General features: G+C 48.6%; 1 protein-coding gene across 5 annotated transcripts in view; it reads left to right on the top strand.

Annotated features, from left to right (window-relative positions):
* LOC149345277 (uncharacterized) overlaps positions 1-26262 on the top strand; it is a 215048-nt gene that overhangs the window by 134875 nt on the left and 53911 nt on the right. For 4 of the 5 annotated variants that reach the window (XM_089546559.1, XM_089546560.1, XM_089546561.1 and 1 more), the window contains exons 24-30: positions 2232-2311; positions 5229-5340; positions 10468-10647; positions 13247-14170; positions 19864-20112; positions 22834-22944; positions 25194-25312. In XM_089546559.1, coding sequence (XP_089402685.1) covers positions 2232-2311; positions 5229-5340; positions 10468-10647; positions 13247-14170; positions 19864-20112; positions 22834-22944; positions 25194-25312 — 1775 coding nt within the window. The remainder of the gene's footprint in view (positions 1-2231; positions 2312-5228; positions 5341-10467; positions 10648-13246; positions 14171-19863; positions 20113-22833; positions 22945-25193; positions 25313-26262) is intronic. The other variant, XM_089546562.1, reaches the window with a different exon arrangement.

Genomic DNA, 26262 nt, shown 5'->3' on the forward strand with positions numbered 1-26262 from the left:
TGTGACAAGCACACAGTTCCATTATGCTGGAAGAACAGTGGATGTAATTGGAACGGTGAGGCTGCCTCCAAAATGAGAAAGAAATAACCAGCCGCATGCCTCTTGGCGTCCAAAAGTGGTCCAGAGCCGTCTATTAAGCACACGTCGTGTGTATTGGCTGTAGTGCACCTTGGAAAAGGAGGAATTTTTACAAAATTGCTTGCCCCACTGGTGACACCTTTACTATGCCCCCCGTACGGGAGTCCCGTGTGAAATTCTGCTAGTGGGCTTTTTGCGCATTTCACTGTTGATTGGAACGAAGTGAGGAGCACATGCTAGAAGAGTTTTGAATACGATAGACGAGAGCCATAGGTGTGAGCATTAGGCATTCAAAACGTAACATAAGGATAAAGCAAGAAACCACGTCATTTCACGTTGCGACTCTTGAAGCGTAATTGTGATCTAATATCTTGTGTTTATCATGTGTGACATGTGGAAAAGTCCACTGGAGGTCCATGCGGAGGTCCAAACCTTCGAGCATCTGAATATGAGTGGTCCTCGCAATAAACGACAGAGAAGAAAGTGAAGAGGATCCCTTTGTATTGTTTTCCTGACACTTCACGCTTGGTCTTCCCCCACTCTGATTTTTGAAAGTTGGCGCGGTAGTCAAACGCTGCCATATATTTGGAAATTCTTGAACATTTGTTTCTCGAATCGAATATTAACCAGATAACAAGCATGTGCGCATTTGAAATTTCAACCATTCACATACCTAGTTTTCTGGAAGAACTACTGCAATAAAAAGTGGGCTGCTTCGGCAGTGTCAATCTGTTAAGTGTTAAGTAGTGTTAATCTCGGTAAACATGGATCTATTTTTCACTACAATGGATATACTTGTCTAGAACCGACTCTCTGAAAAGGCCAGAAATGATAGAAATGATGCATATTAGAGATCTGATAGCTTCCAGTCCACGTGACAAGCATATTTGGCGCATTTCTCAATATTACATGTTTCATTAAGTGTGCAATATTTACTTTGAGTTTGAGCTGCACTTGCTAGTTCTTTAGTTCTCATTGTTCAACTTAATCATCATCATGAAAACATGACCCACAGGGGTCTGGGTACCGAGCGCATAGTAATGCAAGTAAACAAAAGTTTTCAAAGTAGTTTTCTGACTTCGTAGTGCTCCTATGAGGTCGTCCTTCATTAACAAAAGCCGAGTGCACCTTTGAGAAGAATGTGGAAGCATGAAGCATTGTTTAAAAGCCAACACATTTTGAAGTCATCCCAATATTTGCGTGCCCAAGTTACTTTAGAATCACATATTGGGGTGTTTTTAATTGGCCACAGCTATGGAATGCTTTCGCAAAAGGAAAAAAATTTTTGTACAGAAAGATAAATCAGATGTTGACAACATTTTACGAAAGACTGCAACACTCAAATGCTGAGATTTTAAAGATGACTGTGCTTTCACTTGACACACATGCATGAGCCCCTCAAAAGCTGTAAGAGCCGCCGCGGTGGCTCAGTGGTTATGGTGCTCGGCTGCTGACCTGAAAGACGCGGATTCGATCCCGGCCATAGCGGCCGAATTTTGATGGAGGCGAAATTCACGAGGCCCATGTGCTGTGCGATGTCAGTGCGCGTTAAAAAACCCCAGGTGGTCGAAATTTCCGGAGCCCTCCACTACGGCCTCCCTCATAGCCTGAATTGCTTTGGCACGTTAAACCACAATAAACCAAAAACTATAAGGAGAATGCATCTAATGGCAAGCGTGTATTGCAGGTCAATACATGCGTGTCTGGTTTGTCATTTTTCCGGGCGATTTGCGGTGGAAATTCAGTGTCTGTTTAAATTAGGAAAAAAAAATAAACGCTAACGCCGCATTGATGTCAGAGCTGGGAGTGGTATATAGCCAATGAAATCTGGACGAGGCATCGCATGATTCTGTTCGCAGCACAGCTTGCTGAGAGTGCGAATGCGGGGTAACATTTGTCTTGTAACATAGTTTTCTGGATCTTGTGGGGGCTTAGAGTTCTGAGCATGGTTGAGAGATGGGTGTTGAATAAAAAACAATTTCTGAAAGGAAGAAAACAAATACTTAGAAAAGGAATGAAGCAAACCTAGAGCACACAAGGTCTGTTCACAAAACACCGACCAACTGTGACGCTTGTGACGAGTGGGAGTTCCTTGAAAAGTTTGAGAACCCTGTTCTATGTCGTGCTGACCGGTGTGGTGCCTGGCCTTTCAGGAGTTTGTGGAGGTGAGAGATTCAGTCGAGAAGAAGCGAGTGCTGACCGAGCATCAAAGGGAAGTCCTCAAGGAGCGGAGGTGAGGCACCTTCTTCTTGGGGTTCTCACTGAGTTTACTTCGTGTTGCTATTTGTGACGGCTTTGAGTCTACATTGGCACCTTGCTCTTTGTCTCGTCAGTAAGTCCACAGAAGTTCAGTTTTGGCATCCATGTTCTTAAAGGGACACTGAAGGGAAATAGAAAACTGAGCAATGGGGGCAGATTATTCCATGTCATTCCCAGGAACACTGCCAACATTTTTTTCTGAATGGAAAGGTGGCCTCATGACTGAGAAAAGTGCAGTTAAAATTGCTGAAGCCCCTCAGCATTCAAGTTGCCTGCTAAACGTGGAGACAGCTATGTCATTTTTATGGCACGTGTTTATGGAAGCCCTCCAGCCGACCATGGCTTGCTCATCCGTCGAAGTGGCGGCATGGCGGCAGCAACTGACTGCATGACCTGAGAGATTTGTAGGCTTGTATGTGTTGACCTTGGAGAGTTCAGCAGCTTGCTCTTTTGTTGCTGAGCGATGGGTGACACAACCAGCGATGAGATTCAGCAAATCAGACACGACGCAGCATCTCCAGCACATCCAAATATGAATGTGCAAAACGAACCAATTGGAGATTTGGCTGAAGTTTACTATCTTTGTCTTGGTTTTCCAGGGCCTTTTGTGTGCTGTTGGCTGCAGCCGTAGCAGTCAACCTACACGATGGGGTAATTTGTAAATGTCATCCGTCTGCGGTAATTACCGCTCCGAAATGCTTCAAAGGAAGGTTGAAACCATGCATGAAGTTGACGCTGGTTCATTTTAATACAGTAGAAGTCCTTTATAGTAAAGTAACTTGGACCACCAAGAATATTTTTGCTATATCAAGGTCTTTACTATATCAGTTGTTGGTGATGGCATGGCTCCGAGGATGCTCTCTGGTAATTTTCTACTCACTGAACACATTTTTTATTCATAAAAGAAACACTCACAAATACCTTCCATCATGCTCTTATTGTCCTTTGCGCGGGAAATATTAATTTTCAGTTATCACATATCATTGCGTTTTTAATTTTTTTTACATCTTGTGGAAGTAACACGTGTACAAATACAGTGCAGCTATGAATATTCATCCTTTTCTTCCCTTCCCTACTCTTTATTTTTTCAAATACCCTAAGGACCCTCGGGACCATTACATAGGGTGGGACTTAATGCAGAACGAAAATCTTTCATGCGCGCACAAAAAAAAAACGTTACAGGTAGTTAATGCAGCACTCAAGTACAAGCCAAGAAACTTGATTACTTCATTTCATTTTTATTTCCTTTAAGACCCTTTGTTGAGGGTTTTACATAAGGGGTGCGGTTAACTTGAGAAAGCAAAGCACTATTTTCATGATGACAGGTGGGATGTAGCTTTTTCTAGGAAGGTTGATGGGCTGATGGGTTGATGGGGTTGATGACTGCAATTTCATGGGGAAGGTTGTTCCAGTCGCTTGCTGTTCGGAGGAAAAAATGACTTGGAAAATGTAGTCGTACGGGCACGTTGGCGTGAAACTTTCAGCGGGTGACCAATGTGGTGAGACGTGTGTGACGGTGGTGCGTAGATGTATGGCTGCTGTTTGAGCTGGGAATAATAAAATTTGTGAAATAGGCACAGGCTAGAAATGCCGTGACGGAGGGAAAGACTGTGTAATTGGGTCTGTAGTTTACAGATGAAACACTAATATAGGATGAGTATAAGCGGTGAATTCCTCGTGCAGCCGCAGACTGGAACGGCCTTCCAAACAACGTTGCCATCATCACTTGCCCAAGTCTTTTCACTGATAATGTTGAAACTTTCCTGTCATTGTGAATTTGTGCTTTTACTCTTGCCACCCCTTATGTAACACCCCTTTTAAGGGGCCTTTAAGGTAATAAAATGAAATGAAATGAAACAGGCGGCTCTGGTTTGCACTGCTTCTAATGAATCAATGAGGTATGCTTGCTGTGGATTCCAAATGGCGGATTGCAAAGAAATCTTTAAAAGTGCACAATAAAAAAAAAACAAAGGCAAAGAACAGTGATTGTGAATGCGTCGTGTAACAAAGTAATTATGTCGCTGGAAGAACTAGGATTCTCTATAAGCCAGTAAAACTGAGATAACGAAGACTGTGATCGTGGCGATCTTGGAGGTAATTCATCCCATTCTAGATTGATGGGGCTATAGGTGAATTCTTGTACTCTAGGCAAAGATAAGGTTTAGCTTTGTAGGCAAGATCGATGCAATATGAGGCATGAGGTGGTGATAAATTATGCCACCTGCAAATGATGGGCTGCTGTGATAGTGTGTGAGTCCGACAAATCAGTTGTCTACTGTATATTCAATTTTTCTTGCGGATGAAGGGAAGGCTGAAGTGGCAGAGTGTCTGTAATTGTGTCATTCTGCCAGATTGTTTGGCCATACAACGATGCACCTGGACGCCTGGCGTGTTGCTCTCTCCGCAGCTACTGCACTCCGTCAATGGGGCGCCATTTTTCGAAGCTTCTTGTAACTGGGGGTGCCTAGAAAAATTTGTTGTACTCAAGAAAACTCTTCGTTCCTCGACTTTAAAAGTTAAAAGTTGGCAGTTGAGATAGAAGTATACTTTAAGATAAAACTTATAGCTGTATATGGAAAATATATTCCTCTGCATAGGAAGAAAGTGAATTTTTTTTGGCTCTGTAGCTTCCGGCACATTTCTAGAAGTAGTCATTCTGTCGATTCTACTGTTGACTCTGTCTAGTTCTCTCTTTTTTTTTTTAATGAAGCTCGCATAGAGGAGAACTTGGTTAATTGATACATAGAAGAAACGACTGATCGATTTGAAAACAGTGTGCGGATAGGCTGGTTGGTTTTTGGTATTGAACTTAGGCCCTGTGCTGTGTCTGGAGTGGTGTGCTGCTGGTCACCTCCTCCTCTGCAGCGGAGCGTTGGTGTTGCTGTGTGCAGGTCCCTGCCCGCCTTGTACAGCAACCTGTCCCAGAGTGGTCTGGACAGCCAGGACTCGGAAGAGACTCCGCAGTCTGACGACATGGACAGTGCACATCCCACTAGCGCAGAGGTCTGGGTGCCTTTTTATTATCTACTCGCTAGCCTTAGACACATTGCCAGTGCAGCATACTTCTAGGGGTGGTTGAGCTATCAGGGTCCACACAAAGGTAGCGAGGTCACCAGAAACAAACCTCAGGAAACAGCTGCGATAGAGGTGAGGAAAAGACCGGAAAATGCCTACACTGGTGATGAACCATGGTGAACAGAAAAACACCTGTGATTCCATCCACGAATAATAATAAACAAGCAGAAATGTACCACAATGAAAACACCAGCATTCTGGAAAAAAAAAAATGAATGAATCATGCTTTCAGTAACACTTCGATAGGAATGGAATGCTGAAGATGTAGTAAATTTATTAACGTGCAAGTACAGTGGAGACCACTTACTACATAACTGCTTATAGTGCGGGACCAGACATAATGTAGTTTTTGTCAGCCACCCGTCTGCCTCTCATAGAACTCGGTGTACTGTATTTACCTGCATAATGATCACACTCGCGGAATGATCGCACCTCCGAATTTTTTTGGATTTACTTTTTTATTCCCTGCGCAGTGATCGCACCCCGAACTTTCCGCTACGATTTGTCTTGTGCTAAGTCTAGCCAACGATGATCGTACTTGCCATTTGTCTGACAGATGGCACGTGCAGATGACCATCTTGCTCTGTGTCAGGGATCCCTGGAGAACACTCGGGCCGAAAGAATGGACTAGGCAACAGGTGTACCCACACAGATGCATATTTAATACACCCTACGCAACACAAAACACAGACTACCAATACACAAGACCCGGGAATACCCAGTCTACTAGGGTTTGGCGTTCATGCTCACGGTTCGGTGCTGATGAAGCGTTGCATGGGTCCAGTCAGTGGCATCTAGGTAGCCGGCGTTGGGGTAGTGTTCGAAGTGCTCACGCTGGCATCGTTGGCAGTGTTGTGCGAGCTCCTGGTCCGAGTGCCCGTGGAGGCGGCGCTGGTGATGTTGGCGTGGAGGGCACCACCCAGGAACGGGCTCAGGAACAGCAGGAAGTCTACGGTGCGACGCCGTAGAACTCGAGATCACCGAAGTAGTAGCCTTCGTTGCTCTCTTCCAGCTGGCGTATTCCTGATTTGTCGGAAACTCCCCTTCTCTGTTCGTCCTCCCTGTGCCACGCTGTCCCTTGCGCTTTTATAACCTTGGCATTGGTACACGTAATCCTTGTCGTCGTCATCGTATTCTCTTCTCCACTAATCATCTCTTCCCACCTCACCAAATACTTCATCTTCTTTATTGTTGGGTTAATACACGTCATGCTTATCGTCATCCTCGTCGTCTTCTCCAAACTTCTTTAGTTCATACTTCTATTTTAAACTTCCTATTATATGTAACACTCTGTCAGCCTTGCAGCGGCAGCCGCCTGTTGGCTGACCTGCTGTCGCACAGGCAGTCTAAATGCGGTTGTGCTTAACCGCGGATACCAAACTTAACTGCGGTTATCTCAAATCACGGTTCGTCGTTGTCACAAGGCTCGCCACCGTTCTTGGTTTGCGGTGCAACGAACGAAGTGACGCGGTGATCCGGAGCGAAGCGACATTTACAAATATCTTGCAGCACAATTGGCGCAGTGTCGAAAGTGCTGTCCGACGACGCTGTCCGGTGGCAGCACTGCCTCCACTGCCGTAATAGATACAGTCCAACCTCGTTATAACGAAGTCGCATTTTGCGCGGTAATTCGTTCGTTATATCCAATATTCGTTATAAAAGTATGCACTCAAATTCCCGCAGAAAAGGTCGCTAATAAGCCCAAGTAAAGAGTACTTTAAGATGGACAGCACAGGGCTGAAAAAATGCACTATTTTTGAATTTAACGCGTGGTATAAGCATATGAAACCTCGCCTTACATTTCGTACTGGAAAGCAAGAGCGAACTCACAAATCGGGATGCATGGCCAGGTGCAAAAACGGATTTATTTAAAAAACGACGTAATCTCCGTTTGATGGAACTTCACACTATTTGACAGGTTATATTTCTCGACGAAATCAACACAGAGCAGCGCTTTCCCGATGTCAGCTGATTTGGCCACAGGTAGGTTCTCGAGGTACCCCCTCAACTTCCTGGCCATGTCAGCGGCCTCGGCGCTGCTGAGAGCTCGCACTTCGCCATCTTCACATGCATCGCTGTTTCTAGCATCATCTGCAGAAACCACCTGATCAGCAATTTCTTGGTCGGTCAGCCCGGGCGCCACAGCCAAGTTGTCATCTGCACAGATGAATTCCTCGAACGTAACATTCGGAACCGCCAGCTGACGCCATGTCGTCTCGCCGAAATTGTCCGCTTGCCTCCCAGTTGCATGCGGAAGCTTTCTGCCTACTTCTCGCAGTTCTCGGCGCCAACGGCTGCTTCTTCGCCAGACAAGACGTGGCAAACAATCCGATGGCGGTCATTAAATCGCTGCAGCCAGCCACTGCTTGCATGAAAGTCATTGTGGCCTCAGACGGAAGTGAGACTTCTCGCCTTCATTTGAAGGACGGCACCGGACACAGGCAGGTTACGCGCTATAACGTCCTTGAACCATGCAAACAAGGCATCTTCAACATCCTGTCTTGCTGTCATTCTTCACAGCGCCTGCAGAGTGGGCGTTTGCAATCTTTGCCTTGCGCTCAAGATAACCATCTTATCTAGATAGATAAGAGTGCTAGGCGCAACACCGAAGTCCATGGCAATGACTTTTCCTTGCGCCCGCTGTCAACTGCCCTGAATATCTTTATCTTCGTTTCAAGCGCAACTGCTGTTTGTTAAGACGCGTTCCGCGACGGAGTCTACAGATTGAACTTCAGAGATAGCGCGTGCGGGTCGGAAATTGCGACGGCAGGGGTGGCCGGGGAGCGGGCGTTGGTTCGATCACGTGCCAGTCACGTGCTAGGCAGCCGTTGATGCTAGATTCATTCGCTCTCCCTAGATAGCGTCGCGTGCGGAAGCGCGGGTGATTCAAACACATTTTAGGTGCGCGCGCTTCAAAAGATCAAAATTTAGCGTGTTTTGAGATTTTTCCTACTTGTTTGTGCATTTTGAGCCCCGTGAATACAAAAACTGCTTCGTTGTAACCGATACAGTGTCACATTTTGAATTTTTCGCTTCGTTATGCAGATAGAACTCCCATAGAAATAAAGCATGTCCAACCAAACTTTTCTTTCACTTCGTTATAGCCGATAATTCGTTGTATTCGTGTTTGTTATAACGAGGTTTGACTGTACATCGCTGCGCCACCTGCAAGCTACCGCGCCAAAGAAAAATCTCTGTGGCGGATTCCTGGCGCCAACGGAAAACCATGCTGAACTTTCTTGTTCTCGTAAATAATAAGCCCTGGGATACGGGAATGTCAAAAATGAATCCTCCTTGAGGATCGCTGACCTGTACCGAGTTGCTGGTAGTGCAAGTTACTGGCGGTGCAAGATAGCTTTACATTCACAGCCGTTGCAGCGTGACTGATCCCATCTGCTTGCACGCCAGCTCCGCTGCTAATGAAATCGCTCGTACACCTTTTTTTTTTTAATATGAAACAGTTGGGGCCACTGCGGTGGCTCAGTGGTTATGGCACTCAGCTGCTGACTCAAAAGACGGGGGTTCGATCCCAGCCGTGACGGCTGAAAATCGCAGGCGAAATTCTAGAGGCCGATGTATACTGTGCGATGTCAGTGCACGTTAAAGAATCCCAGGTAGTCGAAATTTCCGGAGCCCTTCACTACGGTGTCCCTCATAGCCTGAGTCGCTTTGGGACGTTAAACCCCAGTAAACCAATAAACCAGAAACAGTTAGGATGTCAGTAAGACAGCGCCATAAGTAGACCATTTAGTATAGCGTTGGTCAATTCAAAAGCGCCGTTCACTGTGGCTTCGATACGAAACAAGTTAGGCCTAGTGATGACAAGGGAGTAGCGCACCAGAACGCCGTTGTCCGCCGCAGTCACGGGTGGCACCATTGCGGTAAGTGCGCGGAATTCGGTGCTGCGAGTGTTGCGAACATGTCACCTAATTTAAAGCTGCGGCAGGGACCCCACATTTTTTGGCGTAACGACAGTAAAATGGTTAACTTGAGCGCCGCGGGCCATTGCTGTTATACGCTGTTGCTGCGCCTTTGGACGAGATCGAAGGCTGCATAAAAGCGTCGTCGCATGGCACTGTACACACTGCCTGTTTTGATATATTGCTCTTGGAGTGTGATTTAGTGAGAATAAAGTGTGTTCTTGAAGCGGGCCAGCTCGTGCGCTTTTAGTAACTGCATCTTTTCGGTTAACGATGTAAGCCGAGGTCGCCAAACTTGGTTCGTGATAACCGCGTTTAGTGGCGTAACCACGGGTAGCATTTTAAAAATAGTTTTAGCATAGCATGAACTGCTTCCTCCTTTGCAGGTGCAGCTTGGTTTCCTGCACTATAAAGCTCCATAATAACTCAATGATTTCTCTGTTTTAGATGTTGATTTTCTTTGCAAACATAATTTCTGGGAACGGTAGAAGATGGCGCTGAATTTTTCGCCTTGTATAAATCACATTGACGGAAACTGCAGGGAAAAAAACATGACCGTAACACCGGAAAATACCTGTAACCTGACCAATTCCTTACTCTTCTTCTCTGGAAAGCACTTTTGGTTGTGCCAAAAGCTGCTCCAAGGTGACTTCGACCAATCAGATCACCGTAGGTGGTGGGAATGGCACGCTTCTGTATCTGCTGGCATGTTAATTGATTAAAATGCTGCCAGGAATTAGGTCGATCTGTCTTGCTGGAAAGTGTCTTTTTTTCTTTCTTGCTTGCCTTGAGAATGCTGTGCAGATGCTCCGCAAATACCGTTTACAGAGTTACCATGGTTCAATGTCACTGTCAAAGTTCGTCTTAGCTGAAGGTCATGAGCAGCAGTTTCACCTAAGCAGTTATTTACATTGAAACTGTGGCAAACAAGTCATATGTTCTCATGTTGTTCATCTTATCCAAAATTTCATCTCAGTCATGCTCATCTTAATGGGAGTCTAGTATATTTTCTCAATGCACAGTGCGCAAGGCTCCCGACCCCAGAGAATGGCTAGGCCATCTTTTTCAGACCCGAGGCACGGGAGAGAAGGACACAAGGTTGGATTCGTTCTGCATTTGTTTGCAATCTTTGCAGAACCCGATCACCGTGTTGCAGTCAGCACCTGTGATTGTGCTGGACTCCGAGGGTGATGACCCGCCATGCTCGGAGGCCCATCCCAGTGGCACCCGGGAGCCACAGGGGGCGCTGCCACCGAACACGTCCAGTGTGGTGCCCGAGACTCAGCTGGACTCCGCACCTTTGGACCCAGCCAAGGTACTGCCATCTTGACATAGGGGGTGGGAGGGAAGAAGGGGGAGGATTTTTGTTTCTCCCACGCACTTGCCGGTTTATTGTGCCGTGGCCTTAGTATCTTTGTCGTGCTCAAAGGTAATACAGTAAAACCTCACTAAGCTGTTGCTCGGAAAAAATAGCGTACTAAACAGTATGGCATAAAGGGCCATACACACCTAATTTTAGTTGCATGTTTTCTAGCTTCAAGTGATGTTAGGCATTAGAATACATGTTTCACCACGTGGCATTTGCTTATGACCACTAAATAATTGAATTTCTTCTCTGATGCTGCTTCGGTTTCAGTTCCATGAACCAAACGGTGGCAGTGACGTGTAGTTGGTGTTTAGGTCATGTGAGACACTAAAGAAACTGAAATACAATCACTGATCTCTTGTTTTAATTCACTACAACATTTAAAGAGGACGAGGGTGATGTGGAATGACAGGCACGCCAAGTGCTGGGAGGGGTGAACTGCTTTATTCATTGGAGTGCACTGCTTTTATACGCAAGTCGCGCATGCGCACTGGCGATAAGCTTGTCAGCGCCGAGCCACAACATTCCTTTCCCCTCTTCTTTTTCGTTTTACTTTTAACCCCAGTGGTCTGGTTGCCATCTGGCTCTCGTGTCTTGCCGTAGAGGAAGGGGGGAAGGTGGCTGCGGTTGTTCCCCGTTCAGCTCACTAACGGCGTTGGGGCTAACAGGAGCGGATCCTGTGGTGTTGTTGGCTCGTTCCGATCTCCATCTGGTTGCGCGGCAGCTCTCAAACTCGTGTCGCCATCTGGAGCTGCTCCAAGGGCTTGCTCCGCAAATTGAGAAGGCTGGTGCATGGGAAATGGATGACGAAGCATTTCGGGATCAGGAACGGGAAACATAGCCTTGACCGTGTGATTGCCGTGCACAAAACGTTCTTCGTTGTTAATGCTTACGACGTACGTTATGGCACTAACTCATCTGACAATGATGCCGACTAGCCTTGCAGGATCAGCTGGTCTGGTTCCCTTAACTCGCACTCTGTCTCCTTCTTTGAACTCCGCCACCGTGAAGTTGAGTGCAGCGTGTCTGGCGTCTCTAGGCATTCACTAAGCCGAGGATGTAGCAGAGCCAGGCATGTTCTTGGGGTCCACGAGAGAAACAGCTCTGCTGGTGTCTTTCGTGCGATGGGGTGCACCACACCGGTCTTCAGCGCCTGCCCAGGCCTCACCTAATGGGGCCCCGGCAGAGCAATCCACCCCCCAGACAGAGACAGTGAAAGCTGCCCCACCAACTCCGAAAGAGGGCCCGTTGACTTCTGAGTCGGCAGCCCACAAGGTCTATTCCAACAGGGAGAGGCCTACCACTCGTACACCCGTGGCTTCACAGGAGTCCAGCACCTCCAGGATGAAAATTTGGTTGAAGCGGCATTCGTTGTACCGGGATTCAACTGTAATTCTGAAAAGTTCCCCACATTCAGTCGTTGTGTTTGTCTGTCTGTCCATCCATCCGTCTGTCTGTCTGTCTGAAGCCTGCTTTGTGGCAGCCTGCGAGGAGGCGGAAGTTCAGTTAATCACGGGAGGCTGCTTCCCGAGCAGCCTGGGTTGCAACCCAATTCCCACCTATGGCAGCACCTGTTGTACAAGGGCAGGAGTGGTGTAAGGCCTTCCGGGGATCTGTGAATATAAAGGAGATTGATCGCTTGCACACATATGGACATTAATCCATTATTGCTATCCGAGCAACTGCCATCCGGGAACTGACCCGTCGCGGTGACTCAGTGGTTATGGCACTCAGCTGCTGACCCGGAACTCACGGGTTCGATCCCGGCTGCGGTGGTCGCATTTCGATGGAGGGGAAATGCTTGAGGGCCATGTGCTGTGCGATGTGATTGCACGTAAAAGAACCCCAGGTGGCTGAAATTATTCGGAGTCTTCCACTATGGTGTCTCTCATAGCTGGAGTTGGTTTAGTTTAGTTTATTGTGGTTTAACGTCCCAAAGCAACTCAGGCTGTGAGGGACGCCGTAGTGAGGGGCTCCGGAAATTTCGACCCCCTGGGGTTCTTTAACATGCACTGACATCGCATAGCACACGCGCCTCTAGAATTTCGCCTCCACAGAAATCCGACCGCCGCGGCCGGGATCGAACCCACGTCTTTCGGGTCAGCAGCCGAGCACCATAACCACTGAGCCATTGCAACGCGGGAGTCCCTTTGGGACGTTAAACACATAAAACCAAATCAACCATCTGTGAACGCTAAATCTGAACAGTGCAACCAAACTGAAAACTGAATTGCTAGTGCACCTAATTAACATTTGGCCTAACTACACAAATTGACCAGTATTTTACCTACCCCCAGGAATTTTTGGGGAAAATAGTGCGTTTGTTATGCCAGTATTCTGTTGATACCGGCCAACCTGTGCTTGTCCTCAGTGTCTGTAGTGCCAGGCGGGTTGCGCAGATGAGCCTTGTGTCCTTTCCTTGCTTTGTTCAACAAGAAGGGTCAGTTCCTCCCACTCGGCTCCCTGTGCAGGCAGTGTTCCTTGAAAGTGTCAGCAGTCTCATTGGAGGCCAGGTAATGAGGGGAACCCGTGCTTTGCTTGTGTTCAGGATCCCTCTGGTGCCAACCCCGCTGTGACAGCAGCAGGCAGCCCCCGTGTCCACCGCCTCAGGGCCAGGCTGTCGTTTGCAAGGCTGCCCACTCCCGGCAAGGGGGGCTTGTCGGGCAAGGACACTGAGGTGGTGCCCAGTTCCCAGTCGACCATCGACTCTTCGGACGAAGAAGAGCAGACACCAACGCTGTGGGTGCAGGATAGAGTGAGCGGTCGGCTGGTTGCCAGCCAGGCACCGCAGTGTGCATCACTGTTGGAGGGCGGACCTGGCCGGTGGCAGGGTCTCCTCCTGGAAGATGGCATCGCTCCGCTGGCTGACAATGAGCCAGAGGAGCCTTCTCCAGACAGCCTGCCCTCCAACAGACAGGCAGAGGAGCCTCTCGTGAATGCAGTGGAGGAATTTTCTGCGGATATGCACACAGCGTGCACGGGGGAGTTGGCTCTGAATGACAGGGGCGCACTGGAGCCGCTGGCAGGTGAGGAGCCTGCCAAGGGGGAGCATTTTTCGAGCCATGAGACGGCATCTGCTCCCGGTGACGCCGCCAGCAAGGAGTGTGTCCTGCACCTGAGCGTGGAGTCACCGTCGTGTTTCAGTGAGAGCACCGAGTGCATCACGCAGACCCAGCAGGAATTGAGTGAGGTTGTGGTGTCCTCTCAAGAGACAGAACCAGTTGAACTGGCTGCCGAGACCGAAGAGGAGCTGGTGGCCCCAAGCACCCAAGGAGCCAACTCAGGGAGCGAAGACGACCCGGAAGCCTGCGGGGCGACTAGTGACTACAGCAGTGCCACCACAGTGGAGATACAGAGAGCGCCCTCACCTGAGGCCTCACCGCTCCTGGCAAAGGCTGTGAGGGGAGCGCGCAAGCGCAAGCTGCCTTCGCAGACGGCATCACCCATCGCCAGTCGCCTTCGTGCCAAGAAGGTGGGCTGCACCCCTCTTTCATGTCGCAGTAGTGTCAACACTCTGAAAACCATTGAAGTTCGCTGCTGTAGACGCCACACAGGCATCGAAAAAGAAATGTGGGGGGGTCAGAAGCATAATCGGAATACCGTATTTACTCGGGTAATTTACGTACTTTTTTCTATAAATTGGGGCTTTAAAAAGGGGGTGCACAAATTATGCTAAAATTTTCTGAACACGTCCTGGAAAACCTTACAGAGGTCATAACGTGAAATATACACTGTACATTCCCGCCTATGCATGACCGCCAATCTCGCACCCTCACTGCCCAAACAAAAAAAAGTTGGCTTCAAATATAAGACGCATATCCACTACCGCCCCGCCCCACGTTATGTAGTTTCCCACAGGATAGCATGAGGGTGCGCGCGCAGCTCAAAGCAATAAGCGTGCAAGGATAGAATTTTAAAATCAGCACTGGAGGCACATGGAGATGCACGCACAAACGTGCGCAACAGCGGCACACTCTAGGAACTGCAATTCTGGTGATCCGCCGCCGCGGTGGCTCAGCGGTTATGGTGCTCGGCTGCTGACCCGAAAGACGCGGGTTCGATCCCGGCTGCGGTGGCTGAATTTCTTTGGACGGGAAATTCTAGAGGCCCGTGTACTATGCGATGCCAGTGCTCGTTAAAGAACCCCAGGTGGTCCAAATTTCCGGAGCCCTCCACTACAGCGTCTCTCATAGCCTTAGACGCTTTGGGACGTCAAACCCCATAAACCAAACCAACCAATTCTCGTGATCCTTGGTAGAGAAATGGAGAGACATTTTTCCAGGTTTTGGTGGCTTTTCGAAGGCGCTTGCAGCTGTTCCAAAGGCTCAAAAAAAAAAATACAGTGAAAGCTCGTTAATTCGACTCCCGTTAATTCGGAAAACCGGATAATGCGACGCGCACGCTAGGTCCCTACAATTATACATAGGAGTCTATGGGGTGAAACTCTGTTAGATTGGCTTTCCCGCACAGCACCAAAGGCTCGGGTCAAATGGCACAACCTGCGTGTCAGGGGAGGTTCATTCGGAGGCCCGTGGATTACCCCTCTTGGTCTTCACGAGCATCATTCCTCATGGAAACAGGCTGTTCTAGCTTTGCGCTGTGCGTGTATTTGTTCACGGCATGATTTGCAGCCGTGTTGTACTGTCTGGTGTTATGATGTAAAGTGACTCTATCATGACGAGAGGTGGTGCAGACAAGACAGAAGCGTGAAAGTGGCTCAGATAAGTCTAATATCACTTGCAAACCGAACATGGGGAGTGGCGAAGTTCGCCATTTTTAAAGCTGGTTTGTCGGAGAAAGATTTTTTTTTAAGTTAATGGACGCATTTTTTGGACTCTTCGATTCTTTGGATGACTTTTCGGCTCCGGCCGAGTCCAAAAAATCAGTCGGCAACTGTACAACGAACGAATAGCGCATGGCAGGCATGTTCGTAAGGAGGCTCGACTTTAGATGCACTCGTTGTTCTCTTTTGGCGCAAACACATTGTGTTCACTGCACATATAAGGCATTGTCCACAAAGTTTTACTCAAGTTTGACCAACAGCCTGTTAGCTACTTCTGAACCCTATTTTACCAGCAACTTTTGATTCCTCTTGTTGGCTGAAAATCTTACTGACAAGGAGCATAATGACATTTTGCGGGGAAGTGTAATTGCCACTAAGAATATCTTTGATGCAGTTTTGTTTGTTTATATGAAATGTTTTTGCTTAGACCTTGGCCATGAAAGAGCACATTTTTATTGGGCAGTAAATGCAGTTTTTGTGCAGCAGGCCTGAGTTGGTGGCATGGGCCAGGCATGTAATACAAAGACAAGGTGCTTCTCGAAGTAACGGGGGATCCCAACAAGGGGCAACCTTTGGCAGGGGGTGCAGATGTGACTGGAAAGATGGCCGTTTCTGGTGCAGGCAATTGGAGGTCATTATGAGAGGCCTTTGTCCAATAGTGCACATAGCAGGTATGACAGCGATGGTGAAATGCAGTTGTGGTTGAAAAGTTTTGTAGCCTCGAGCCTTCAGGCGAATTTAGTTATTCGACCCCTTTGTGGCACTGCCACATGCCACACAGATTCAGTGTGTAAAACTATCAAAATTTCAAGCACTACACAAATTGATCAGGGTAGCATTGGATGAGTTTTCAACTGATGGCTCAGTTTTCCGGACTTATCCGTCGCGGTGGCCCAGTGCTTATGGCGCTCGGCTGCTGACCCGAAAGACGTGGGTTCGATCCCGGCCGCGGCGGTTGAATTTCTTTGGAGGAGAAATTCGAGGCCCGTGTACTATGCGATGTCAGTGCACGTTAAAGAACCCCGGGTGGTCGAAATTTCCAGAGCTCTCCACTACGGCGTCTCTCATAGCTGTAGTCGCTTTGGGACGTTAAACTCCATAAACCAAACCAAACCAATTTTTCGGACTTATCGTATGGTCACGTTGTAGTGACAGCAGTCCAGCAGTCAGGAAGACAGCAACAAAACTTGCAAACGAAGCTCTTTATCTCTCGGCGGCGGCGTAAGCAACAACCGTGCTTGTCAGTCGTCGAACTACGAATGCCCGCTGCTCGCGGCATCGTTCAATTTAAAGCCGGCAAGGAAACTTCGAGGTAACAGGTCGAGATCGTCTAGAGTAATCTGGAAACACGTAGATGCAGCTCTTCATGGCTGTGATCAATCGAGATTAGTCCGGTCGCTTCTCGCGTCACAAACAAAAATGATAACACCCCTTTCCTGCAGCCTTGAGCGCGAACGAACGGGCACCACAATGATACGTGGTAGTATTTACTTCCATAATAAACCTGCCCACAGTTTGTCTATGAGAATTTACTTTCTTTTTAAAATCTGCATAAAAAATGTAACCTGACCATCAGGGCCTGTAGTCAGCATGTTTTCTTTATCCATGATTGGCGGCCACCATTGACTATCACAGAATCGTTGGATCTCGCCGTGATACAGAAACACCTTTTGAAATGTTTGTTGCAAAACAAACACTCGAAAGCAAAAGTGTTTGAAGCAGATGGTGCCACAAGAGATCCCACGCTGCTGCATCACAACAAGAAATCGCAACGAGAAAGCGCACTGTTTCTTTTTTTTTTTATCCTTCCATAATGTGCTACATACAGTAATCCCTCGTTATAACGAAATCGCTTTACTCGAAGTATCACTTTATTCGAAATTTCTTCCTGTCCCGACCCAAACGCATGCATTTTAAGCCGGATTACTCGAAGCGCACGAAGAGCTTGACCCGCTTAGAGCGAAGTGGCGTGCGTAGGCATCGCCGCCGTGGCGGCGATGCCTGCGCATGCAGCGATGCGATGCATGCAGCGATGCGCGGCGATGCGATGCGCATGCAGTCTCAAATTAATACCGCCGACGAATTAGACTCATGCAGGCATAGAACAGGCCACAAAATTACCAAACCCACGATCGATGACGGGCACCAAGAGAGTGCCGAGTGTCCCCTGCTCAGCGGGACCAAATTCCATGGTGCACTGCGCCTGAACCGTTAATCTCGGTTGGAAGCGCATTCCTGGTGTTCCCCGTGACAGAATCCACACGAAAATAGAGTTTTCCTCGCGCTTTGCGATGCCAGAAAACCCTGCGGTTTTCTGGCATGGATGCGGAAAAGTGGTCGGTCATGCTCGATTCGCGCCATTCGACTAGACAAAATGAGTGGAAAGAAAAGCGAGCGCGATTCACCGCGGCGCGAAGTTGCGAACGGCGCCGCAGCATCCGATCGCAACTCGCCGCCTGCGTCCAACCTGCTAGATGTCAACGACGGGCCGCTCGCGGCAAACGCAACGACGGGAAGTGGGAGCCAATGCGAGTGCGGAGAGCGGCAGTGTCATGATGACGTAGGGCGCGCTTCTTTGAGCCGGGCCGGCCTGCCCAAGGCCGGTCTCGACGCGCTCGCTCGCTCGATCGCGCGCGTCGAGACTGGCCGTGGCCTGCCAGCCTTGACGCCGGCCGCGGGCGTCTGCTAGCTCCGTTGCTGAAAGCGTTGCGGAAATCTAACATATCTTTTATTATGGGACCGGTTGACAGTAAAGGGGTGCCAAGTGTAGCGCCTTTGAGTGCTGTCTAGTACCGAAGCGCTAACAGCTGTGGCGTCGATGCGAAACCGGCTAGGCTTAGCGGCGACCAGGGCAGTCAGGGAGAAGCGCGCAGTTTGTCACCCGGCGTTCCTGCAGGCGGCGTCGTTGCCGAAAGCTCCACTCTTGCACAGGCATGCTGTCGTTGCTCGAATCTAGGAGGCAGACTTTATGGTAGCATGGCTGCTTTGTATTTTCTTGTGCGAACGTGAAGCCGAGCCTGCCGGCCTGTCGATCAGCCTGGATCCCGTCTGGATCACAAAAATGAGCTAAAGCTTGTTCTTGATATAGATAATAAACTCTGGTATAAGAAATTTGAAAACTGTATCATCTGCGAGGATCGCTGACCAATACTGAGTTGCCGGTAGAAGTAACAAATGTGCTACGAGCAATTTTGTAGCAAAAGCTACATTGGCCACGAACTTGCGATTGCGCTGTAGCAGTGCTCTGAGGAGGCACAGAGACCGACCTTGTGCCGTTGCGTAGCAACCGCCGCAGCTAGGGGACGCCGCGCGGTGTCATCCACCAGCTTCCTCGCAGTTGTGGCGCAATTAAATCTCGACTGTTTTAGCTTTTTCGAGCGATCGCTTATATCGAATTATCGCTTATAACGAATTTTTCCGCCGTCCCACTGACTTCGTTATAACGAGGGATTACTGTATAGACTTGTGCGAATAGTGGTTTCTTGTTCCGAAGCGAATACTAACTGTCTTCGGGTGATTTCGAAGCGAATTTTCGAATACTTCTGGCACACAAAAAGGTCGAACGGCTCAATAAGTGTTTTAAATCGTGTATTTTTCAGACACACAAGGCCATTACATGGAAATAGAGAGAATGCATTGAAGCTTTGTCACACTCGTAGGCGCTGTGTTGACTTCGTGCAAAAATGGCCATCGGAAATTAGGGGAGCCAATCTGCATGCAGTGTCGACGTATCTGGTGGGGTGATGAGACCTCTATGTCAAGCCTCCAACTGCTGCTCTTAACTGCGATTGCGTAGGTGAGCAACTGTTGCTTTTAAGCGGTGACTGCATGACACCTGCTAGGCATACGCACCATGCGCCCAGCACCACCGTACGTCAGGCGTCTGAAAAAGGCATCAGTCTTCATGTGTCTCATGTTAGCCACGTAGCTATTGAGGTGCTTGCCCATCGCGCTAAAATTGCAGCACTCGATGGCAGCACACGAAAGGTATAACTGCGGCGAACTAACATGCTACCACAACTCCTGTGCCTTTGACAGCAATAAAAAGCTGGAGCTGGTGATATTGATGCTGATATGGATAGCGGGAGCTTGTGGCGGAAGAAGAGCTCGTGGCGGAGGAAGAAGTTGACTATATTGATGATGATGACTCGCAGCCTCGAGTGCCATCCGTGGGCGGCACCTGGAAGCTCCTGTGCGCATGCATTTCGAAGGCTATTACCACATCGGTGTTGGGAAATTTTGAGTGTGGCCCTTACACGGATCCTTTTTTTTTTAATATCTCTTTCAAGGAAAACAGAGTGCGACCCTTACAGGCGTTCATATGTGGCATCAACGAGGTTTTGCCGTAGTTGCTAACAGAGCCCTGCTGTCTGGCTCCCCAGATGCGGCAGAGTGGTTCTTCTCCACCGGGCTCTGGTGGAGGCCGGCCACCACGGTGGGCAGGGTCCCCGGCCTCCCTGTCGCGCAGCCGCATCATGCTGGACGCAGCCATGCGCAGCGTGAGCTCCTCTCCGCCCAGCCGCCGGTCAACCAGTGCACCCCTGGCACGCCCTCTGGCAGACGGCCCCCCGACCAGTATACTCAAGCGTCGCCAGCTGCTGCCACCACCCACCTCCCCACAGCAGGCCAAGGTGAGGGCATGTCTTATCCCCTGGTCTTCCTCACATGAAATGTATGCAAAACTCTACTAGAACAAGTTTTTAGGTGCTGTGTTTTCCCAGCTGCTGTATCGTGAGCTCCCATGGAAAACCCCTGCAGTATAAGCTCACATGTTGAATCACAATTGTGGCAGCGTTCCTGTGCAGTACATCGCGGATCTCACCTCCTGACCAGGATGAATTTTTCGTGAACTGCGAAGTTTCTGTGGAAGCTGTATAGCTTTCTACAAAGGAAAGAAGAGAGACACTGGCGGAGCCTTTTATTGGCAGACGTGACGTCAACTAAGTTGGTTCCAGATGGGATTCAAGACAAAGATGTGCGCGCAACGACGCGATCGAGAGCAAGACAGTTTGTAATGCCAGTTCTGCCGACGGCACGGACTCGGACTCCGCGCATGTGACCTGTGGTCGCCAGTGCGAGGCAGCTCACCTGGCCCGTTCTTCCACGCGCTTTGGTGAAGGAGTTGGGGAAATCAATGTACAGGGTCGCCCACTCTTGGTTGGAACACGCTAGCGCATGGCTGTGCTCTTTGGAGGGTCACTGCGTCCGAAACGGCTGCGCATCGAAGCGAAGTGGCAGATGATGCGAAGCACCACGTCCAGGTACACCTTCTCCTGCGCCACTTTGCTGCGATGAGCGACTGTGTCGCACGCAGTGGCCCTCTGAAGAGTGCGGCCATGCGCTAGCGGGTTGTAACTAAGAGTGGACGACCCTGTACGTTTATACCAGCATGAAGTTATTGTAGGGGTGATAACAAGATTAGGCATTTCTGTGATCATTAGCAGCTAGTTCGAATGCGGCTTCAGTGCGGAGCACATTAGGCCTAGTGACACTGAGCGAGCCGGGAGTGAGCAGGCCGCTCTCTCCTTTTGGGCCGCACATCGCTGCAGAAAGGGCACTGCTGGCGCATTTTTTTGTTTAGTTCCTCCCCCCTTTATGACGAGAGTTCCTAGTACGACACTGCTGCCGCGGAGTGACAGCGGTTCTAGAGTAGTCTGAACAGAAAGACATGTCTGGTATGGTCGTACTGCACGCTGCCTAATGCCTTCGATGGGTCAGAGCAGCCATATTTCTGGCCTGTCATCCAAATCATTGTTTTCGAGGCACATGTGACGTCTACTTAACTCACAGGGAAGGGGGTGCTCGTATGCCAAGCCGCCTTTGATGCCGAAAAGCCTGGGTGTGCACGGTCTCAGAAGTAATTCCTACAGAATGAAAACGCGTGTTTTTGTGGCATGCGACGAATCGAGCTTTAATTATTTTGAAAACCAGAGTACCAGGTGCATTTATTTCAAGAATGCACCACTTATGTGCGATTCTTGATAATAAGATACCCGGATTATGTCATGGTTTTGCACGGTCCCCTTAAATTGGTATAATCAAGGTTCTGCTGTAACCAGAAGTTTATGGGATGCAAATTCGTGGAAAAAAAAAATTTTTTTTTCTCGGTTGCTTTGCTAGCTTGTCAGATTGTTAGATTCCAATTTATGAAGCACGTATGTCTTTTGACGTTTCTGTACATTTCGTTGATCTGCTTTGCCTGACCGTGCAGCAAAGAATTTTTTTTCTCTGAATCTGCATCCTGCAGACTTCTGTATGTGACTGTGCACAAGCAGTCAAAAGTTTATGGAAGGTAGCAGTGATAAACTAGTTTTTCCATGATCATTTTTTCATGCATCCTGGAAAAGAGGTTTGCAGCTTGATTGTGCTTGTGTGAATTGCACAGTTGTGTAAATATGGGGGGACAACCTTCCGCCCCCGCACTCCCACTCTGTGGATGCGGCGTTTCCGCTCGCTAACTGCGTATGGGTTCGGGCTTGAGGGAACAAAGGGGGGAACAACAAAGCGTGAGCACTCATTTGCTATTACATTTGGAAACAACACAGAGTGGGCTGGCTAGCTACAAAAACATCGAGGCATTCCTTGGAAATAGAAGGCTAACGTAAGAAGGGCTTCCGACTTACTGACTGGGGCAGGGGCACAACTTCGGAGGTATCGGTGGCGAACGTTTGTATGCGCCGACATTGGCGGCTGGGTTTTCCCGTGCGCGCCGCATTCTTGGGGCAAAGCCATCCCTGAGCATTTGCTGGGGGAGCATTTGCTGGGGGAACATTTGCTCCGTGCGCCTGCCGCGGAAGGTGACGAGAGCATGCCGCTGCAAGTGCTCACCAAGTGCTCACGATGCTGGGCGGATCCCGAAGAGACCTCTCACTGGCTCCGCGGAGTTCCGTGTAACCTTCTAGGTGGTGCTCCCGTTGCTGGTTCCGCTTCCCCCAGGGAGATTTCCTCCTCGCCCTGACGCTTGATGATGAAGTTGGTCGGCCACATCGAAAACAAAGGGGGGAAACAGGTTTTCTGCACAGTTCACCATTAAACCTCAACCAATACACCCTGGCTGTGAAGGAATTCAATGGAGTTGTGTTGTAACCTTTTAGCGGCGGGTGTACTAACAAACAGAGCCATTTCGCTTGTGTGATGGATTTGCTGATTAGTGTCCTTGCAAGTGTTTGCTGCCATCCAGGTGTATGTGCCTCTTCAGTTTCTGCTGCTGTGAACGAACGGTACACTTGTCAAAAGTGCATGGCTTTGGTTGTAGTATGTCCGTCGTGTGCTCCTGTTTGCCTATGCCTGGGCAGGTGTCCTGCTTTCGATGGCTTCAATCACGTGTGCCTCGCTGCTTTCTCCTGTGGCAGGTGCCTTCTGGCCGGCGTGTCTCCTTTGCCGACCCCCCCGTGCAGGGAGAGTTCCAGATCGTACCACCACCCCCCGCTCGGAAGGCATCTTGCTCCAGGCCGCTGTACGAGGTACGTGCATCCTCCAGCACCCGAGTGTGCTGAACACACGCGGGAACTACTGTTTAAAAAAAAAGCAGCTTGCTGAGCTGATTTTCGAGCAATTTTTCGCACTAAACTAGCGAGTCATCTGTGTCTTAAGTGATGTATTCGGCTTTACGAAATAATCTGATCCCGTGTTACTGTCTCTTTTCATGATTTTTTTGCTTTGTTTCGTTTCTTTGCTTTTTTGTTTTTGCTGAGCTGGTATCAATATGTTGTTACACACTGTTCTTGCCCCCGCCTTATGTAATGCCCACAGGCCCCTAAGGCTTCAATAAATGAAATGAAATGAATTGAAAAATTTACAAGCTCCACTGGTCCGACGGCATCAGTGGGGAAAAGTGTGCGGTTGGGTGATGGAGTTGGCAGTGTTGAAATGTGTCCTGCCCAAAATTGTGATGATACCAAGAAGGTAGTTCAGGTCATGGAATGTTTTTATCAAAAATATATTGCTTTAAAGGTTAGTTAGTTGGGCAGTGTGTCACCTACACGTTCCAGACCATTGTCTAAACAGAAGGCAGGCCAGGTAGATGAAGTGTCATTTTCCTTGGAGGTGACACGAGCATGGCGAGACCGCTTCTGACACAAGTTGGCGTCACTGCCGTAGACAAGCCGGCTATTTGCAGCTGAGGAGTGCGTCATTCCAGATGCACTGTGCAGTCGGTTGGCTTGGAATGGCAGGGCAGCTTGTGTGTTGTGTGTCCGCTCAAGGCACCACTCTCTTTGAGGTCTCGTGATGGCAGCACAAGAAGCACAGCTTGCGAAGATAGGTGTGTAATCACGCTGATAACACGTCAGTGGGAGCACCCTTCGCAGCTCAGGTGCCGAAACTGCATGCTCGTCATGTGGCATTCACTGCTTGTGCAGTGAATCACAGCCACATGTCCGATCCAAGCGTTCGAGGTTGAGGTCACTATTGCTTCGCACCAGGAAGGACATCGGGAAGGCCATCATTTTTGAGGAGTTCTGCTTCAGTGCTCCTGACAGTGTGCATGCAGTGAGGTTTTAATGGAAGTGTGAAAGATATTCATTGTCCCACTGTTCTCATCTCAGAAGCAGGCGACCATTGCCTATTCGTTCGCCAAATAAATCTGCCGGGATGCAAGCAGTTCTTGTCACTTTTTTTGAGGTGATTCGATTATTCGAACTTGCAATAATTAAATTTTTTTTTTTTTTTCGAAAAAGCTTTTACTGTACTGCAAAAGACTCACCGCAAGAGCAATGTGCCACATGCACTCCATCTCCTAGCTGACTGACTGACCTCAGAAAGCCACAAGGAAGGGATTCTGGGTTGACGTACAGAACAACAGTGTTGTATTTTGAATGTCATTTTCTCTATGTCTGTTGTGGGCGTGTTCTTCTTTCTGCAACGTTCCTTTCATTTTTGCCTTTCCTCCCATAGTCCATGGGTTTTCTCAGTATATTGCATCATTTGCCTCAGTTACTGTATTTCATCTGTTGTTTCTTTGATGTTTCCCCCCTACAACAATGCCTCCGTGGGGGCGCTGTAGGTATTTTGTATAAATAAATTAAGTTAAGAACAACGCAGTTAACAATGAAGTTAAGAACAACGCAGCGATCTATGGAAAGGAAAATGATAGGTGTAACGTTAAGAGATCGGAAGAGGGCGGAGTAGGTGAGGGAACAAACGCGGGTTAATGACGTCCTAGTGGAAATCAAGAGGAAGAAGTGGGCTTGGGCAGGGCATGCAATGCGAAGGCAAGATAACCGCTGGTCCTTAAGGGTAACGGAGTGGATTCCAAGAGAAAGCAAACGTAGCAGGGGACGGCAGAAAGTTAGGTGGGCGGATGAGATTAAGAAGTTTGCGGGGATACAGTGGCGGCAACTAGCAAAGGACAGGGTTAATTGGAGAGACATGGGAGAGGCCTCTGCCCTGCAGTGGGTGTAGTCAGGCTGATGATGATGAAATGAATAAAAATAAAACCCTGGACGAGCGAACATCTTTTGAGCTCCAGAGGCACAGATAATCAAAAGGGCTCGTTGTTGCGATGGTCTCTCTGTATTGGTGAACAAATTTGGCCATAGAAAACAATATTTATAAGCTGCCGTTATTGAAGTTTATGTGTGATTTTGATGAATTCACGGAGCTGACAAGTGCCAGTACAGTTTTGGCGTGTTCTGGGAAAGTGCATCAGAACTGCTTCTTGCGAAGCCCTGCTTTCTTCCCAAAGCAATGGTTGTGGTCTCTGCCCTCCCAGGAGGGCAGCCAACTGGAAGAGGAGGAGCTGGTGGACAGCCAGCAGCCACTCTGGGCCGCTCTCCAAGGGAGCACGGAGCCCGTGGATGCTGTGCTGCCGTTCCTCACAAGTTCCCTGTGGTGAGTAGTGGCTTCATAGGACATGCAGTAGCTTCTTATTTTCACACCCCCTCAACAAGTGTTGTTATGACACCCATTTTCATGATATTGTCACGGTCAGGAAGACGGCAACACAGACTTTCAAACGAAGCTCTTTATTTGGGCTGACTTGCGCCCGCAAAAGAACTGAATCACTCGGTGGCGGCGTAAGCAACAAACGTGCTTGTCATTCGTCGAACTACGAACGCCGCCGCTCGCGGCATCGCTCACTTTAAAGCCTGCAAGGAAACTTCGAGATAACAGGTCAAGATCATCTACAGTAACCTGGAAGAACGTAGAGGCAGCTGTTCATGGCTGTGATCAGTCGAGATTAGTCCGGCCACTTCTCGCATCATGAACAAAAATGGTAACACCCCTTTCCTGCGTGCTTGAACGCAAATGAACGGACACTACAATGATACATGGCAGTATAAATTTTTTATTGCGTCATATTCCTCATATGGCAAACTACAGAATCTCAAAATTTCAACTCCGTCAGTAAAGCAGGTATTTTTAAAATGAATTTTTTTACTTCCATCACAAACAGCTTGCTGGATGGGCAGCTCTCGTGATCACTATGTCGCAAACCGATTCCTGACACACTGGCCGTGTTGCCTGCTGCATGCATTGTGCAGTGATTGGCACAGATGGTGGGCGCTCTCAAGCTGTTTTAGAGTGGAAGCGCCTCCAATCCTCCCGTTCTTCCAGGTCACGTCAGTGGGAAAAACGACCTTGGGAGGAAGCAGTGCACAAAGTGAAAATAATAAAATTTAAAAATGAAATCAATAATAAAATGAAATTTAAGAAACAAAATGCAATGAAATAAAAATTTAATAAAAAACATAAAGAAAGTGACTTCAATGCCGAGGCTGGGAAGAAGCAGGCTGGAGACCGAGCAGTAGGCAACTATGGCATAGGCTGTAGAACCAGAG

This window comes from Amblyomma mixtum, chromosome 5 (genome assembly GCF_055824585.1).
Source record: "Amblyomma mixtum isolate Tamu chromosome 5, ASM5582458v1, whole genome shotgun sequence".
In the NCBI taxonomy this organism is placed as follows: domain Eukaryota; kingdom Metazoa; phylum Arthropoda; class Arachnida; order Ixodida; family Ixodidae; genus Amblyomma; species Amblyomma mixtum.